The 18068-nt window shown below is 48.5% G+C and overlaps 2 protein-coding genes across 3 annotated transcripts in view; both read left to right on the top strand.

Moving 5' to 3' along the window:
* The first annotated feature begins 1050 nt into the window (after positions 1 to 1050).
* On the top strand, positions 1051 to 8797 carry TBR1 (T-box brain transcription factor 1). 2 transcript variants are annotated; one of them, XM_030488868.2, is made up of 7 exons: positions 1051 to 1962; positions 2360 to 2514; positions 2834 to 2955; positions 3290 to 3448; positions 4247 to 4308; positions 6373 to 6490; positions 6596 to 8795. In XM_030488868.2, exons 1-7 carry the CDS (start codon positions 1271 to 1273, stop codon positions 7214 to 7216), a joined length of 1929 nt encoding a protein of 642 aa, XP_030344728.1. In that variant the 5' UTR covers positions 1051 to 1270; the 3' UTR covers positions 7217 to 8795. The 2 variants fall into 2 exon arrangements, with proteins under 2 accessions (XP_030344728.1, XP_030344727.1); XM_030488867.1 differs by having other exon boundaries at positions 6373 to 8797.
* Positions 8798 to 10355: 1558 nt separating this feature from the next.
* SLC4A10 (solute carrier family 4 member 10) overlaps positions 10356 to 18068 on the top strand; it is a 190591-nt gene continuing 182878 nt past the window's right edge. The window contains exons 1-2 of the mRNA XM_030488859.1: positions 10356 to 10372; positions 17761 to 17885. The gene's annotated coding sequence lies outside the window, so the exon portion shown is untranslated. The remainder of the gene's footprint in view (positions 10373 to 17760; positions 17886 to 18068) is intronic.

The following is an 18068-nucleotide window of genomic DNA, read 5'->3' as shown; positions in this document are numbered from 1 at the left end:
GGCGAGGTGGCAAGCGAGTCCCCTGAACTCCTCAGGCGCATCTTCACGCCTTGGAGGGTCCCGCTTCCAATTAGCCCGAGGCTCAAACTGACCCGTCGGCCGGTCCTTCCCGCTGACGGGGGCCCGAGCGGGCGCAGCCAAGGGCTCGGGGCCAGAGGCCGGCTCTTGCGGGGCGCCCCGGGCAGAGGGGGCCGGCGGCTGCTGCTGCTGCAGCACCGCTGTGGTTTGGGCTCCTCCGGTCCCGCCCTGGTTCCGCCGGCCGAGCCGCGGGCGAGGCGGCTCATGGCTCGCCACAAACGGTGCTGCAGAAGCAGCGCTTCCCGCCCCGCGCTGCTTGGGGGACTGAGTCACGGAGGGAGAGCAGGCAGCGAGGGGAGAGGAACCGGGTGCCGGGTGGGTAGATGGATGCCTTCCACCCTGCTTTGCTGATAATCTCTGGCATAACGGCTCCCAGATAAAATATTCATTTACTAAAGAATCCGTAAACACCGCGGCAAATACATTAGGGCACTTCGTCTGCGGGGCTTATCATTATTTCAGAACTTAAAAGAGATGATAGGCGGCCGCTTTCAGCGGTGCATTTTCCCCCGCGAAGCAGGCACGGGTGGGAAGGGGGGGGCTGTGCCCCGGAGGGGAGGCAGCCCGCGGAGGTGAGCGGATGGCAGCGGCCCCCGGCCCGGCCCGGCGCTCCCCCCGCGCCCGTCCCCGAAGTCCCCGGCACACGTCCCCTCCCTAGCACACAAAGGCAGGGGACACCAGCGCATATTTGGGGAATCGCAGGGGTTTCGGTTTATTTTCCAGCCGTAGTGAAAAAAAAATTTAAAAATCTGGAAAGGTCACATAATAATGAGCACTTACAGCAAACACACTCTTCCCTTCCCCCTTCCTTCTATCTCACAATAAAATCATCTCCTTCAATTTGCCATGATCGTCGCGACCAGGAGCCAGGTGATTATCCTAATTAATGTCTATCTAATTAAATTACTGTCAGCGGTTAACCAATGGCAGAAGCCGTTTCATCCTCTCCACAAGCAGCAAGATCAAAAGTGAGTCTTTCCTGATTGCTGCATAGTGTCAATTGGCCAATCTCTTCTCCCAGGGAAGGAAAAAAAAAAAAAAAAAAAAAAAAAGTAAATCAAACGTTTGGGAAGCATTTGGTGGATGAAGTGCTGCTTTCTGCCTAGCGAGGGTCCCAGGATGTCTAGCTTCTGATACTAAGGAGCCCTTTCAGATCCAGGGACTGAAGGGTTATTACTGTGGTGCTAGAGCTATGCAGCTGGAGCATTGTCTTTCTCCCTCTATCATGCTCTCCAAGAAATTTCTCAATGTGAGCAGCAGTTACCCACATGCAGGCGGATCTGAGCTTGCCTTGCATGATCATCCCATTATCTCGACCACTGACAACCTGGAGAGAAGTTCACCTTTGAAAAAAATTACCAGGGGGATGACGAATCAGTCAGATACAGACAATTTTCCTGACTCCAAGGACACACCAGGGGACGTCCAGAGAAATAAACTCTCTCCCGTCTTGGACGGGGTCTCTGAGCTTCGTCACAGTTTCGATGGATCTGCTGCAGATCGCTATCTGCTCTCTCAGTCCAGCCAGCCCCAGTCTGCTGCCTCTGCTCCTAGTACCATGTTCCCTTACCCCAGCCAGCATGGACCTGCTCACCCAGCCTTCTCCATCGCCAGCCCCAGCCGCTACATGGCTCACCATCCTGTGATCACCAACGGAGCTTACAACAGCCTCCTGTCCAACTCTTCTCCACAAGGCTACCCCACGGCGGGCTACCCATACCCCCAGCAGTATGGTCATTCCTACCAAGGGGCACCTTTCTACCAGTTCTCCTCCACCCAGCCGGGGCTGGTTCCCGGCAAGGCTCAGGTCTACCTGTGCAACAGGCCACTCTGGCTGAAATTTCACCGGCACCAGACGGAGATGATCATCACGAAGCAGGGGAGGTAAGCCACCGCGCGGACCCTCGCCTCGCCGGGGGTCAGGGCTGAGCCGCCGGGCTCCGCCGAGGGAGCCGCCCGGAGCCTCTGCCGCCCCGAGGGAGCCGCCCGCCCGCCGCTGCCGCCGGGGCCCCTATGCTGGGCGCCGGGAGCCGGCAGCGCCGGTGCCGGTCCCCGCCGAGGCAGCGCTCCCCGCGGGTCCCCGCTGCCCTCATCCTTTCCCCGCGGAAAGCTCGACGTTTCGGGGAGCGAGTTTCTTTTGATTTTTATCTCCCGGTCGCTACCGGGAGCCGTGAGGATAAAACACAACGGGCTGGCTCTGCCGCGTGTGCCTGTCGCTGCCGGGGGCTTGCTTCCCTTCTTCCCTTTATTTTATTTCGTTTTTTCCTTTCCTTTTTCATAGGCGCATGTTTCCTTTCCTAAGTTTTAATATTTCTGGTCTTGACCCCACGGCTCACTACAATATTTTTGTGGATGTAATTTTGGCGGATCCCAACCACTGGAGATTTCAGGGAGGCAAATGGGTTCCTTGCGGCAAGGCGGACACCAATGTACAAGGCAAGTTCCTCCAATTAACACTTTTCCCGACACATATGTAGGTGAGAATGATTAATTAAAGCCTTTATGGACTGGCTCTGGCGACTTAAACGCGAATGGGCCAATGATTCTTCGGAAAAAAAGAAAAAGGAGGGTGGAGGACAAAGTAATAGGTGTTCGGAAAACGCTGGTTTAATTCTTCTCGGTTAAAATGAAGGGGGTTTCGGCAGTAAAATGCCGCTGACTTAACGGGATCCTTCGACCCCGTCTGCTGCTGCGGTGGCAGAACCGGGGTGTCCGCGAGAGCTGTGATGTGCTTGTGTTTTGCTGTTTTGCTTAGGAAACCGGGTGTACATGCACCCCGACTCCCCCAACACGGGAGCCCACTGGATGCGCCAGGAAATCTCCTTTGGGAAACTAAAACTTACAAACAATAAAGGAGCATCAAACAACAACGGGCAGGTTAGTGGGGGAGACGCAGCCGCTCTGCCAGACTTATTTTTATTGCTTCAGGCAAAATCCTGCCGTTACGGAAAGGACGTGTATTTCTTTAGATCGTGCCGTTAGGTGACAATAAAAGAGGGTGGTGGGGGAGCCCTCCCGTTATTTAGACCACAGGTCTCGCTGACCCCGAGCGCGTCTCCCGGGCGGGCCCGGCGTGGTCGAGGGAGCCGCAGCCGGCCTGGGGAGGTGGCGGCGAGGTCCCGCCGCCCGCGGGCATCGCGCTCCCCGTCCTTCTCGCTTTAATTTCCTCCTCTTCCCGCGGCCCCCTCCCTGCTTTTCCTCTGCCCGACAGATGGTGGTTTTGCAGTCCCTCCACAAGTACCAGCCCCGCTTGCATGTGGTGGAGGTGAACGAAGACGGGACAGAGGATACCAACCAGCCGGGCAGAGTGCAGACCTTCACCTTCCCCGAGACGCAGTTCATAGCGGTCACCGCCTACCAAAACACCGATGTAAAGAGCTCCCGGGTTTATTCCTCTCGCGGTAGCCCGCGCTCCCTGCAGCGCACCCCGCCGAGGCCGGCTCGGCTGCGGCGCCGGGAAATGGGGGGCCCCATCTGCCCCTTTGTGCCACCCTGCTCTGGCCGGGGCCGCCGAGCCCCCAGCGCGGCCGGAGCCGCCCGCGCCTGCCCCGGCAGCCCCGCACCGGCGGTGCCGCTCCGCCCGGAGCCGGGCGTTCATCCGCCGCGCTTCTCTTCCAGTCGGAAACAGCTCAGTTAGCTGTTAAGCTGTTAGCTTAAGCTTTAAGCCTGCAAATATCAATTAACAACCTCATTGATTGCGCCGGGGGTGACAGAGCAACTTCCTCAAATTAAAAGCTCGTTAATGCCTGGCTACGTTTCGGAGTGGTCTGGCTTTGCTACATACTGGTGCCCCCTTTTTCAACTGACATATGTTCAGTCCACATTCTCGCTTCAATTATTTTGCTCTATGCAAATGTAAACTCTTCGCTACCGTTCTGCAGTACGGTCTGCCTAATTTCTGGATTTAAATATATTCATACCCATGCAGTAGCAATACTGACATATCTCAAAACTTGGGGTTCAATATTAATTTTTACCGTACTTTTTTCAATAAAGTACTACTTAAAATTAGACCCTGATATCTACTAGCATGCCAGAGCTTTACTTTTCACCTTTTAAAGGCAATTCGACCGGCTGATGTAAAGCTTGACTTTAAAAATGTGTTGGTTGCAGTAGGGTATATTTTTCAGGCTTTCACAACACGCTCTCTGGTCCTTTCTTTCCTTAGATCACACAGCTGAAAATAGACCACAACCCTTTCGCAAAAGGTTTCCGAGACAATTATGACACGTAAGTAAAGAGCATTTTTTATTTCTCTTCTTCCACTGCACACACATGTCAGGGGAAAGCTTTAGGACGCGGGCTGGCTTCGTTTCACACCGAAAACGCGTCGTGTCGGGCTTTTCCAGAGCCCTCCGGGAGGGAGGCACCCGCAGACTGCCCCGGCGGGGCCGCGGAGGGGCTGTCCCTGCTGCCGGGCTCCGCGCAGACCCGCGCAGCCTGCGCTCACCTCCGCCCCTGGGGCCGCGCAGCCCGCACCCTCATCTCGCCTTGGCACTTTGGCGGTTTTGTTGTTGGGGTTTCCTGGCACGTATTTTTGCGACCCTGACCAAGTTTCTGTTCCACCTGCACGCAAAGGCTCCTAAAGAAGCACCCGGACAAAACCGAGCTCAGTCCCCGAGTGACCCGCCGGGTTTGCGTAATCCCGGGGTCCGCATAGCCCGTGTCCGGAGGAAAATTTCTTCGTCTCTTTTTGTTCTTCTCTGCGGTTGGATTTTCTATTTTTTACCCCCCCCTCGCCCGCCCCCCGTTCAGGGTGGAGCTAAGGCCTCCGAAGTTTTTTGATCGCGGTTTGTCCCCGCGCAGGCCCAGCCACGCGACCCATCGAGCCGTGTCCCTGTGGGACCTGTGGCCGATGCCGCCCCGAACGCGGTTCTGGGGGCACCAGACCCGACTCTCCACCCCGCCCCGCCGCCTGTCCCAGCGCTCGGCAGCCGAATGGGGACACCCGGCCCGGGGCCGCCCGCCCGGCACCCTTTGCCTAGAAGAGCCGGCGGGAGGCGATGAGCCAGGGCGGCCCTTCTGGGCGGCTTCACCTGCCCCGCTGCAAGCCCCGGCTTCGAGAGGGGAAGCCTCCTTTTGACTCTCTCGACTGCGGCGGGGAGCGGCCTCTCTCGGAGCGCCTAAACCCGCCCGTATCTTCCTCGCCGGCTTAAGCCTCCCTGACCTCCGACGGCGGCCCAGCATCCCCCAGGATCAGGATTTCAGCCCAAGGGTAGAAAAGACGCCGAGGCCTGAACTAGTGCGGCGGGGGCCCGGGGCCGAGCACTGGCGCTCCCTGAGGAGCGGCTGGTGATGCAGGCGCTCTCCCCTCACGGGCGGAGGTCGCGGCGGCTATGGCGGGGTCCCGGACGGCGGCAGGAGGGGAGCGTCGGTCCTCAGTGTCACAGAGGGCGGCCGCCGGGCCTGGCCGCTCTCCTGGGAGCAATGCGGGGAAGATGCGCGGCCTTTAGGAAGGCTGCGTGGCCTTCGCCCCCAGCTGCCATTGCTTTTCTCTTTTTAAAAGGAAAAAAACTTTACAGGGAGTCACTTGAAAGGAGACGGGGGGAGGGGGAAGCTTCAATGTTGTCTAGCACGTTGAATTTGTTTAAGGGCCAAGTTTATTTTGGATAAGAAATTCCAGGAGGCGTGGAGGGTTAATTAAAGCACAGTTTTAGCCTGAATTAAATACAGATAGTAGTTATTCATCCATTAAAGTTTTTATAATCGCAAATTGCAGCCCAGCATGGGAGAATTATATATAGGCCACTCAGAGAACACTGGATGTGTCTGGTTTTACATTTCCTTCAAGTAGGTGTTTAAAGATTAGCTTAATTTAAACTCGGTATAATGTTGATGGTTCGTCTGTGACTCCCAATAATAAGTGTTAAACAGCCGATAGAATTCCATAGTCTGCCATTCACGCTGTTCGCTGCAAATGACCGCGTTGCCTGTTGCGCATATGGCGGGAGCGGTCATTGTGTCACGGCTCGGGTTTTCACGCCGGTCGCATGCCGATTTCGGGCCGGAGCAAGAAATCTCGCCCCTGTCAATAAACGGCCAATCGGACCCGAAAAATGCGCTCTCTGTGCCTTCCCTCCCCCTTCACCATTAAGGCCCTCGGCGCTTCCGGCGCCTCAGGCCGAGCCCGGAGCGGAGCGCAGGCCGCGGGCAACGCAGGAGCACGCTGGGGCGGCCGCCGGCCCGCTCGGTCCCGTTCCGTCTCTCCCAGAGGGCTGCAGCCGGCCGGGTGCCGCGCCGAGGAGGGCGGCGGGCTGCGACGGACACCCAGCTCTCTCCCCTTCTCTTGGGCAGGATCTACACGGGCTGCGACATGGACCGGCTGACACCTTCCCCCAACGACTCGCCCCGCTCTCAAATTGTGCCCGGGGCCCGCTACGCCATGGCCGGCTCCTTCCTCCAGGACCAGTTCGTGAGTAACTACGCCAAGTCCCGCTTCCACCCCGGGGCAGGAGCCGGCCCGGGGCCCGGCGCCGACCGCAGCGTGCCCCACACCAACGGGCTGCTCTCCCCACAGCAAGCCGAGGACCCGGGGGCCCCCTCGCCGCAGCGCTGGTTCGTCGCGCCCGCCAACAACCGCCTCGACTTCGCCGCCTCCGCCTACGACACGGCCACCGACTTCGCCGGCAACGCGGCCACACTGCTTTCCTACGCGGCCGCCGGCGTCAAGGCGCTGCCGCTGCAGGCTGCTGGCTGCGCCGGGCGGCCGCTGGGCTACTACGCCGACCCCTCGGGCTGGGGGGCTCGCAGCCCCCCGCAGTACTGCAGCAAGTCCGGCTCCGTGCTCTCCTGCTGGCCCAACAGCGCGGCGGCGGCGCGCATGGCCGCCGGGAATCCCTACCTGGGGGAGGAGGCGGAGAGCCTGGCCCCAGAGCGGTCCCCCTTGCCGGGCGCCGAGGACTCCAAGCCCAAAGATTTGTCCGACTCCAGCTGGATCGAGACGCCGTCGTCCATTAAGTCCATCGACTCCACCGATTCTGGGATTTACGAGCAGGCCAAAAGGAGACGGATCTCCCCCTCGGACACCCCGGTGTCCGAGAGCTCCTCGCCGCTCAAGAGCGAGGTGCTCACCCAGCGGGACTGCGAAAAGACCTGCGCCAAGGACATCGGCTACTACGGCTTCTACTCGCACAGCTAGGCGCGGCCGCCTGGCCCCGCCGTCCTTTTGCACAATAACTCCTCCGCGTTAGCGCACTGACCCCCGCCCCTAGCTGCCCATCCGTACCCCCGGCCCGGCCCGCAGGCAGGCAGAGAGGCAGAGCCGCGGCAGCCACCGCCCCCCCGCCCCGCTCTCCGCCCGGCCAGACCCGGCCCGGGGGCGCGGGGGGCGCCGCCGCTCCGAAACCCACTGATAAGTAGGATGCTTAGACTCTCAAACCGTACAGCGCTTCCTTCCTTTTACCACGGATGGATACTAGGGGATAACAGTAATAGTGGGGGAAAAGAGTCTGTGAAATGCCTGTACATAGTACTTAATTTATTGTAACCGACTACTTTTCTTTGGTTCTGTTGCTTTCTTATTTGTTTGGATTTTCTTTTTGTTTTCATCGTTAAGTCACAAAACTTAGATCCTGTTTAAATTTCTCCCTCCCACCTTTGCTCCCTCTCCCCTTGTCCCCTCCCTGCAGCCCCACCCCTCCCCCCCCCCCAGGTAAACACTCTTTCTAAATGCCTCTGGAAGTGCAGAGCGGCCCGTAGCTGCGGCAGCGAGTAATGGGTTTCTCACTTTCTCTGCAATTCCTCGCATGAAATAATTACGCCGTGCCCTGGGCTAACACAGCTAAAGAATAGCTCAGCTTTCCCTTCAAAAGAACAGAAATACGTCTCGTAGGAAAGTCGATTAAAGTAGCATGACGCCTTCCAAAAGCAAAATTAACTGCCTCTGTATTTTTCTTTAAAAGGAATAGTTCGACATCAGCAATATTATTATTTTTGTGGTATTCCTCCTCCCCCTCCCCCCCGCCCCCAAGTGCCAAATCCATTACTGGTCCCTGCAGGTGCCAAATACGCTGACAAACTCTTTTCAAATTTCTTTGCAGTTTTCCCCTCTTTCTTTATATTGCTGTAAATCTTTGTAATGAATAATCTTTAAAAAAAGGAAAAAAAAAGAAAAAAAAAAGAAAAAAAAAGATATAGACGACTGAATTGTTGGTAACCATAGTGTAGTCCAGTGAAGATGAATTGTGAGTTGTATATTTTACTGCATTTAGTTTTGGAATTGACTTTTTCATAAAGTAGCTAACCGAGATCTGACTTCCTGGGGAATCAAATGCACATCAAAAGTAAGACCGATCTTTCCTGTAAACCTCTTATTAATTTCATGAAGGAGAACTAATATCCCTCCAGGTCTCTCCCCCCCGGCGAAGCAGAATAGTAAGTCTTCGAATTTTGAGTAGCAAATCTATACAATTAACGCATTTTTATATGGAGGAAAAAAAAAGAAGAATAAAATACAATTACAAACTGAAATATGCATCAGGCTAAATATTCAGTCTAGATTACACTCGACGGGGAAATTTCCTAATAGAAATTCAGGGTCATAAACGTGTGTATATTTTTGACTCTTCTGTAAATCGAATGTTGTGATTTTTATATTTGTTCTGTTACGTCTGTGGAACTGAATAATTTATACCAGTACATGCTCCATTGAGAAATGTTTCGGTTTTTGCCCGTTTGTATCGTCTGTGTATAACAAGTAAAATAAACCTGGCAAAACGTTCATGCCGTGTCGGAGAGCACTTTGCCGTTCTGCAAGTCCCAAGTTCGGCAACGCCAGTTTTGCCCCAGCTGCCCCTTGCCCAGCTTCGTCTTTTTCTTTTTTTTTTTTAGGGGTGGTGAAAAGGGGACGCGGGGGAGAGTGTGCGGACCGCATGGCCAAGCATGGAGGTTAGCAGTCGGAGACATCGGGAGATGAAACCCCATCGGGTTTTGGAGGTTTATAATTACCCCTGTCTTTGACTCTTCAACCCCCTGACAGCACTTTGCAGGCGGCAGAGGTACCCTGCGGCGGGAGGGCCGCCCCGTTGGCGGAGCAGAGCCGAGGGGCTCAGCGCTGCTCGCCCGCAGCCTCCCCAGGACGGGGGCACAGAGAAGGGCCCGATCGGGCCCTCTGGGGGCGCGGAGCGAAGGAGCGGCAAAGGAGCCCCCGCTCCCGCGACACCACCTCCCTCTCTGCCGACCTTCTAGGGACACTGCCCCCCTTTAAAAAACATCTACCCATAGGCTTTAGTAGAGGCTTCATCCCCCGGCACCTGCATGGCTCGGGGTGTGCAGGTGCCTGGGGTAAAAAGGCCAGTTTTAGTCTTGGTTCCTCGGCAGGACAAGTGCGGGTGCAGAGCCGCCACGGGAGTTTTGTCTTGTCGCGGTGTTGATAGGGGGGACCTGAGGAGCTTCACTGCATTATCCCCCATTTCCCCTCCACAAGGTGCGGGGTTCGACCTGACCGGCGCCTCTGCGCCCTCAGCGCCTCTGCCGGATGCAGAGGGCCTGTGGCGGCGGCAGCGGCGGCCTTGGGGCTGGTGCCTGTCCTGAGGCTGCCGTCGGGCTCACGGTGCTGTCCCCGAGGCGGCGGTAGGGGCCACTCGACCCTTCCTCCAGCGGCGGGACCCCTCCGCCTGTAGAGGGGCCGCATTTCCCGGGAGGGGCAGACCAGGCCGTCGGGGGGAAGAGGGTCCCCCGAGAAGCGCGGGCAGCCGGGGCGGCGAGGGTGCGCGCCCTTCCCCAGCCGCCTCACACCGAGCGGCGAGTCTGGGCCGTGGCGCCGCCCGCGTCGCTCCGCGCATAGCCCACAGCTCTCCGCCTCCCGCGGACTCGGCTGCTCCCTCACTGGCGAGGCGAGGGGCTGGCCCGGCTCCCTCCCGGGTCAGCGAGGATATAGGAAATTAAACGTTCTCGGCCCTCCTTCCTGCTCTCGGCCAGGAAAAGCCGCCCTCACGTTTCCCCCCCTTTCCCCCCTCCCCTCAGCTGCTGCCCATCCCCATGCGTTGCCCCTCGAGAGGGCCAAGGGACCAGACCGAGACCTGACGGCATTTTCGAGGGGAGCCCACTGCAGCGGCGGGCGGTCACCGTGGGCGGCCCTGGTCAGAAGTGGTTTTGCTGGGTCGTGTTCGGCGGGGGTTACCCAGCGGCTCTGGAATAAATACGTAACGTGTGACAGGTCTGAACAAAATCCTCTCCTGTGTGTGAGTGGTTGATGTTATTCCATAACTATTTCGAGAGGGTAATTCCGTAACTATTTCTGTGAGACATTGGAAGAGATGAGGGCTGCAGAAGTAAAAGAGGCTATTTCCTATCGGTAGGTCACTTTATTGCTATTCTAATTTTTTAGATGATTGTCAGAGGTGCACCTGCGTGTCTGATAACCACATGTTTACTGACACATTCAAATGTTTGCGTTCACCTGAGATCGAACATGCAGGGTTTGACCCGGTGCAAGAAAATGATGATAGACTTGTGGTGCACTCGGTTTAGCCAAAGCAAAACCCCCGTATGAATTTGTTAGACCAACAACTAACTGCATGAATTTTACATGAAGTATAATTTGTACAATTATTCTAGGCATGCTGAACAGGCTTTTAATTTAATGATTGTGTAAAATAATCTATTCCATTGCTCTTTCTTTGCTTTATTTGATATAACACAAAATCAAGCTTCGATCCGTAGCAAGTAATTCCAAGTTCTTACCGGTAATACTTTCTACCACGTTTTACATTAATACTATAGCAAATGTAATACAGTGATTTACGCTCTGCAGATTTTGCACGAGTATGCTATGCATATTTGATGACACATTGCATATTTTAACAAGGTTTTTAATGACTGATTGAAATGTTTTCTAAGATATTTTTTAAGAGCTGGAGGAGAAATGGTTGTTGAAAATGTGTGTAATAGAATAGTGATAAGGATGGGAGGGTTTTGATTGACAGTATGAGGAAGCAGATGGATGACTAGGTAGGTCAGAGGTAAAGATGCCTTTGACAGCTTTTTAAGTTCCTTTGGCCATTTTGGTCCAATGAATCATGCAAAACATGTGTACATTACCAAACTGATGTCTCTGCATCGTTTACTGTTGGAATCCTCATCTTTTCAAACCCACCCTAACCTTCTTTCATCACCACTTGACGTGCTATGTCTAAACTAGATTGCAAGATCCTAAGAAGGCAAGAATCTGTCTTGTATTACTTGTCAGCAAAAAGAAAAAAAAAAAATAGGAAAAAAAAAATCATGTAAACCTATGGAGCTAGAAGAACAACCGCGACAGATTGGCAGAATAGGCGTAAGGTGGGACATGTTCTTCTTAATTTTCGCTGTCTGGTCATCACTCCCCTCCCCTAGGTAGTGCTCAAGGGAGATGTGGTGAACAATGATTTCCTCTCTCTCCCCCCCCCCCCAACTGGCATAAATCTGAATTTTCATAAGTCTGATAAGAGACCTAACTGCATAATTTTCCTTATAACATTATGCAGCGAGTGCTGTTGCTATAGTTAAAATGCTTTTCTTCGCAGTCTGTCTTTTCAGGTGCTTTGTGTGTCCCTCGCAAATTACTTTGTCAACTGGAAATGCTCTGATTTATCCCTGCAAAAGGTTACTGTTTTTGGAAATCTTGTTTAAATTACATAGGACAATTTTAAAATCGCTGTGATAGAAAAAAAGAATGTGTGTGTGTTGCGAAAAGCAGAAAAGAGGATTTTGCATAGAAGTATGATTTCCAGGTACTGTTTCCATGCAGAATGGACACAAGTTTTCCTTTTGAGTATTAGAACTTGTCATGAATGTGGTCTCCAGTGGGGAATGTGTCGCTTGCTAAGATACAGGGGCAAAGGCAAAGAGAAAAAATTGAAATAGCAGAGTGATAGAAGGCAGCAGACTGTTTGCATTCAGCACCCTGTTATTTCCAGCTAAATAGATGTAATATATTTGTGGTGGGTCCAGAGAGCTGCACGGCTTAGAGATAACATTTCATGCATTTATCAGAGTGCACATTAATCTGGGAATGCACAAACAAAAGCACCACTTATTTCAGAGCGTGATCACTCGAAAGCTGCCCATTTGTTCAAATATGTACAGCTGGAAAAAATATATATTGGTTGAAATATCTATACACATATACATAACTGTCGAATTTTTGAGCATATGTAATATTTTCCTTCTTACAGGTGTAGAATAATCATTAATTCATAAAGATCCAAGGCTGCTGTTGCTGATTAGATATACCTTTTGGCCTTATAAAATATATTACACAATAAAATCTGTGATGTTTTATTCATGTTATCACTGCAATTTCTCATAGCTGCAGTATTTCTAATTCTAAGAGGCTGATATGAGTACGAATGATCTTGTTGGTCTTAAGCTGACTTTTTAGGTCAATTTTCTTCTTTATTTTTTATTTTTCCAAACCGAAGGCAGAATGAATGAAAACTTCAGGTACATTGCTTCCATGTAAAACTACTATTACGCTGATATTAACAAGCATTTATTTCTTAAGCTTTAAATAAGAAACAGCTGGTAATGACTTTGAATCTGTTTTAAGAGACATTTTAGGTAAAATGCTGATAGCTTGTAAATGTGTATTCCTGCCTTAGTCTCTGATCGTGCATGCAAGTTCATATGTGTGAACAACGTAAAGCAAGAGGTCAGTCCTACAAAGACTATTCACTTGTCTAAAAATTCACAGACATAAATGTTTTCAGGATCAAGGCCTTTTTCAATAATTGTGATAGTCATGTACCTTGAAGTGACTGACTGATTTAGAATACACTTAATAATTTGATTTTTTAATATAGTAGAAACACTGCATTGATGGGTTACCAAAGCGCATCTTACGAGCTCCCACTTCAATCATTTGTAATATATTTTTTTGTTTGCTTGTTTGTGTAATTTTTTTCTTTTTTTCTTTTTTTTTAATTTTGTTACTGATGGCACTGACACATAATTTAAACTTTCTAAAAGTCGCATCTTAATTTCTATGGGCTGTGCTCTGGTATTAGTTTTTGTAAGCAGGCTTCTTCCTTGAATTATATTTAATTACACATTGACTGCTTTAGAAGAAGCAGCAGCAGATAATACTGGTCTGGGACTGAAGGGTGAGAGAACAACACCAATATTTTCAGTTGAGAGAAATTTCAGGTTTCTGAAAGGTGTCTCCTAGTTTAGATGGAGACACCCACCCACCAGGAATTAAACTGAAATCAGGAATTAAACTGAAATCAGAAATGTAAGCTAACAAATGCTTCTGGTGATGGATCAACACCCTAGTTACAGCTTATTTACCTTTCTGGAAATGTTTGCTGAAGGGGAGGCATTATTTATCTGGATTTTACTACAGCTGAACTGTCACATCTACGTCTTCCATAGACCTCCTGCTGGAGACACTGAGGAAATGTGGTGGCTGCTCTCTGGCCCTGGGGAAAGTTGGGGTTTACCCTGTATCATCTGAGGATCTCTCCCGAGGGCCTAGCAGCAGCGCTGCTCATCTTGCCTTTTGCTCTGTGGTTGGTGCCCACATTTTACTAAATCAGATCTGTGGTGCAATAACACAGAGAAGCGCTCCCCATGCTATGTCCGCTTTCAGCAAAGCCTTAAAGCTTCTTCCCTCTCCCTCTGTTGCCACTGCCTTACCATTATATTTGTAAAGCATGATGGTTTTGTACATAGGCACTACTTTAAGCTTAGTGTAAGCTCTCTTCTGGTAGCAAGTTTACTCTTGCATTAGGGGAAGAGAGCATTTCACTTGAATTAGATGCAAGGTATTGAATAAGAGATAAAAGGTTTTGCTTTTTATTGACAGTTCCTGAATTTCCGATGGAAAACATCGTGCATAAGTGATGAGGGGCAGTGGCATTTTTCAAAAGTCCATGAGTGGTTTAGCAGCCTGTGTTTAGAAATGATTAAAATCTCATTGAGAAATCTCCAGTCTGGTGGTACTAAGGGATTTCCACACTTTTTACAGTTTGATTCTTGGGCACATTATCAAGCATTTATTTCAGATATTCATTGAGGAGTAGTATTTTTTGCAGAGTTGGGATCAGAATAGAGTGGATTAAATCCTCTACTGGTGTACAATTATGTCATTTCATTGGCTTCAGTAGTTCAATACAGATTTGTATCATCTGATAGTTTCCTCTAGCCAAAGCAGGTGCTGTTTGATGGAATGAAGAGGGCCAAGTACCAATTTGATATGCACATTTGTTTCTCCTGTGTTAAAATAATTCTAAAAACATCAACTGATATCTTACTGTACTTACATTTTCATTTCTCTCTGTTTATATTATAAGAATAGTTGAAGCTTCATTTTTGCTTATTGTCAAGGTTGATTTTGATGCTTGAATTTTCTTCATAAATAAATCAAAACCAGTTTGCTTGGTATGTGTTTTACAAGAATTTGTCCTTTCTTAGGGGTAATATTTAAGCCAACTGTATTCTTTTATTATAAAAGAAATGTTCAGCAGTTGAATGGAAGGAAATTAATCAGATATTTTCAGTCCTTCTTATATGTGTCTGGGATTTTGTAATGCCCAAATCTTTTTCACATTCTTTGTAGTCTTATCTAGTGTAGCTCTTTTCTTTTTTTTTTCCTTTGTGTTAAATGCCACAAAATCCCTCTGATTTTGTTAACATCCAGTATTGTATTTTCAAAGATTTCTATTTCAGTTTTGTTTCCATGTATGTTCACTTATAACTTCTCTCTAACCATTGAGATAGATGAAAATAAAAAAAAAAAGATTTTTTTAAATCACGAACTGGTTCATTTGTATAAATAGACATAAACTAAAGTAACATGAAGTGTAACAGCAGAAATTGAAAATGGGCTTTTAAAAATGAACATTAAAATTTACATTAAAAACATGTGATTATAAGATTGCTTCAGGAATACGTTTCCCTGTACACCATTCAGACAGATGCAACCTAAAAGGCCAAACCCCACGGTAGTCTATTAGCAGTATATGCTGATTTTCCAGATACGTTATAACTGCAGAAACAACACAACTAATTGTCCTGTGACAGTGTAAAGTTTAGCATATACGCGCACATAAGTCTTTGCAGGATCAGGGCCTATGTCTATTTTGCTTTAGCAGTGTTATCTGCTGTGGGGTTTGGGATGGTTTTTTTGCCCTTGGTAATTAAAATGCAGATCTGACACTGTGGTCACATTTCCCAGCTTCAGAAGGACAGTGGTGATGCCTGTGCTGAATACACACTGCGCTAAACAGTGATTATATTTAATTTTGACTTTATCTTGATATCTACAGCTGCCTCAGGATAAGGATCTAGGAGATTTTAAGTGTAGTTCTGTGTACTCAACCCTTTTCACAAGGGTTGGTTTGCTGTCAGTTCAGCTAGCGTAAGTCACTTTAGCTGGTGACGGTGCTACTGCACCGGGAAAAGCTGCCAGGCTGGTGGGTGCAAGGGCAGGACAGCAGGAAGCTGGTGATCTCTTTTGCAGGCAGGTAGGTATAGATGGGCTTATCTATAACCCAAAATTTGCCCTCAGAGAGTTGTTTTGGATAATGCATGCATTGCTTTATTCCTGGGTGACGAAGCAGCAGAGCTCCTCGCTGATGAGAATACGCCAATAGTCCCCAAGTAACCTCTGGTCTCTTCCCCTGGTAGATCTCCAAAGCTTCGCATGAGCTCCAACCTCTGCCTTGATCTTCTCCATCCTTTTCCTTATTGGTGTGGGGGGCATGTCACTGGCTTCTCATGACTAGTTCTGTTTAGAGCTTGAGCATATAGACGAGTGTTCTCTCCTTTAACTCCTTCTGTGGAGGATTGTTAAACAAGGAAAGCCCTGCTCAGGATTAGCAAAGAGGAGCAGATCGATGGAAGGCTGTTCTGTTTTGTACCCAAACTTTGTAATTTACACTTACATACAGTTTCTTGTGATTGTAAAGGGTTTAACTCATATAAAACATTTAACATGACACATTTTATAAGAATCAACAATGTAACTATTTTTAGCATTTGTAGTTGCATAACCAGGGTGTCTGAGTTTTTTCTTAAGAAGAATGTAACAGGTGAACTGGCTTTATGAGTGTTACATTACAACTTATGGAGCCTTTGCTGATCTAAGCTTGATTCTTCATAGCTTTATATATTTATTTATTGATTTATTTTATTTAAACACCATTTTCCAAAAGACTACTGTCCAGAAGATATCTAAAAATGACCTGCTTAAAATTTATCCTTTTATAAAAACCATTTAAGCCTATAACAGTTTCTAGTCTATTCTGTAATTCCAAGAATAAGTATGTCATGTCTAGCCAATAAAGATTTAATCTATAGGATTAAATGTTGTCTTAAATTGTGTTATTTCTGAATAATAGGAGAACATTCTAGAACCAATAAGCATTTTTCTGGGTTACACAAACAGACTGTTTTGCCTGAGAAATCCTGAGGTTTATGCATTTTATTTCATTGTTTGATTTGGTTTTTTTTCACAGAAAAGTAGACAGTATAATGAAGCTTTAGTCCATCTTCTGTATTTTTCCACACGTCTTGATGTCCTCCTGTATTTCATCAGAGATTTAGGAGCAACTTGGCTAGTGCTTTTATTCTATGGCATCATATTTTTCTTTCTTTTTTTTTCATGTAAGATTAGATTATTATTATTACATTTACAATATCCTTTGCAAAGTTTCATCTTGTATTACAGTGTCTGCAATGACAAACCGCAGCTCGCCTGAGACTGGGAAGATTTTCCTTGAGCATCTCCACCATCAGACTATGGTGTGTGTATGTCAGTTTTATCGAAAGCTTGGATTAGGGTATCAGCTGTCATTGAATCTTTTCTAGATTTATATTTTAGCTGCAAACCACATAACTGTGTGAAGACTGGCCTCCACAATCTAGGAGATGCATCTTCTAAATCCTTCCTAGCGGCTGTTACGAGTGGCTTTGTTTCTGACAGTTTCTAATTTTCTGTACATAATAAAATCAATTATTTTGCACATATATGCTAAAGCTAGAGGCTGTTTTTTGACTGTGCATGCTACAATTAGTTATGTAAATAGCAGCATATGCTACAAGTTTCCAGTGCTCACCCTGCCTTTGTAGAAGTGTTGGCTCAGGCTCTGCTTCAAAGTTAGTTGGCAGAGGTGTTTGGTGCTCCACGGCTCAGGCTCTGAAGACAATGCTTTCTTCATCAGTTTTCCCTTGTATTTAGTGTGTTAGTCTATAGTTCATCTATAGTACATGTTTGTATGCCAAAGCCAATACATGACTTGAATGCACTAGTGATTTTGGTAGTCAGATGTTTAAACTTCCCACATTTTTCTTGATTCATATAGAGAGGTATACTGGTAATTGTAGGTGTGCTGTTGAACACCTCCTGTCCGCATAATCTATCTTCCTGCTACCCCACTTAGGTTATTTCTTTGAATAATAAAGAAATAATAAATAGTACATTTATTTAAATAATAAAGTTTGAATTCATGTCTCTGCTTAATGGTTTCTAAACCAACCCTTTCCAGAGATTTCAGGGGTATATAATTGTTACGTTATTATTTAGTCCCATATGAAAACCTATTGTAATCTCTTCAATATCATCAAATATTTCTGTGTCTTTTTGAAAAATACTTCAGCTCCAGAGTGTAATCCAAAAGGTTGGTTGGTAAAGCAGCAAATTCCAAGTGGTGTTTTAAAAATGCTCACATGCAAATTGGTTTGTTTTTCGTCTTCTCCTAGAAGATCCTGCTGGAGCCCTGATCAAGCACCCAGTGTGGAAGCAGCTTTTGGCACTTTGTTTTTCAGCAGGACTTCTGAATCTTAAATCGCAAGCTTCCATAGTCTGAGTCACAGAAACCAGACAGGTTTGCTAAAGTTTATTATCTACTACTTTTGTGCTAGCTCCCTGTATGGGGTGGGCATTCTTTAAAGATAGTTTTGGTTAGGTATTTTTTATGTTGTGGCACCTGCTAACATAAGGTATTTGTTGGATGTGCAAGCTCATCCAGAATTCACTAATAAAGTTGTCTCTTCAGTTAACTGTGTGC

This window comes from Strigops habroptila, chromosome 5 (genome assembly GCF_004027225.2).
Source record: "Strigops habroptila isolate Jane chromosome 5, bStrHab1.2.pri, whole genome shotgun sequence".
NCBI lineage: Eukaryota > Metazoa > Chordata > Aves > Psittaciformes > Psittacidae > Strigops > Strigops habroptila.
The sequence above is the reverse complement of the archived record's forward strand: the minus strand, read 5'-3'. Positions and strand labels throughout refer to the sequence as shown.

Excerpts from the sequence above, each read along its gene's own strand:
- TBR1 (XM_030488867.1), top strand. The coding sequence starts at position 1,271 with ATGCAGCTGGAGCATTGTCTTTCTCCCTCTATCATGCTCTCCAAGAAA. Across the intron at positions 1,963-2,359 it reads ATCATCACGAAGCAGGGGAG|GCGCATGTTTCCTTTCCTAA; the intron begins GTAAGCCACCGC and ends CCTTTTTCATAG. Across the intron at positions 3,449-4,246 it reads CCGCCTACCAAAACACCGAT|ATCACACAGCTGAAAATAGA; the intron begins GTAAAGAGCTCC and ends TTCTTTCCTTAG.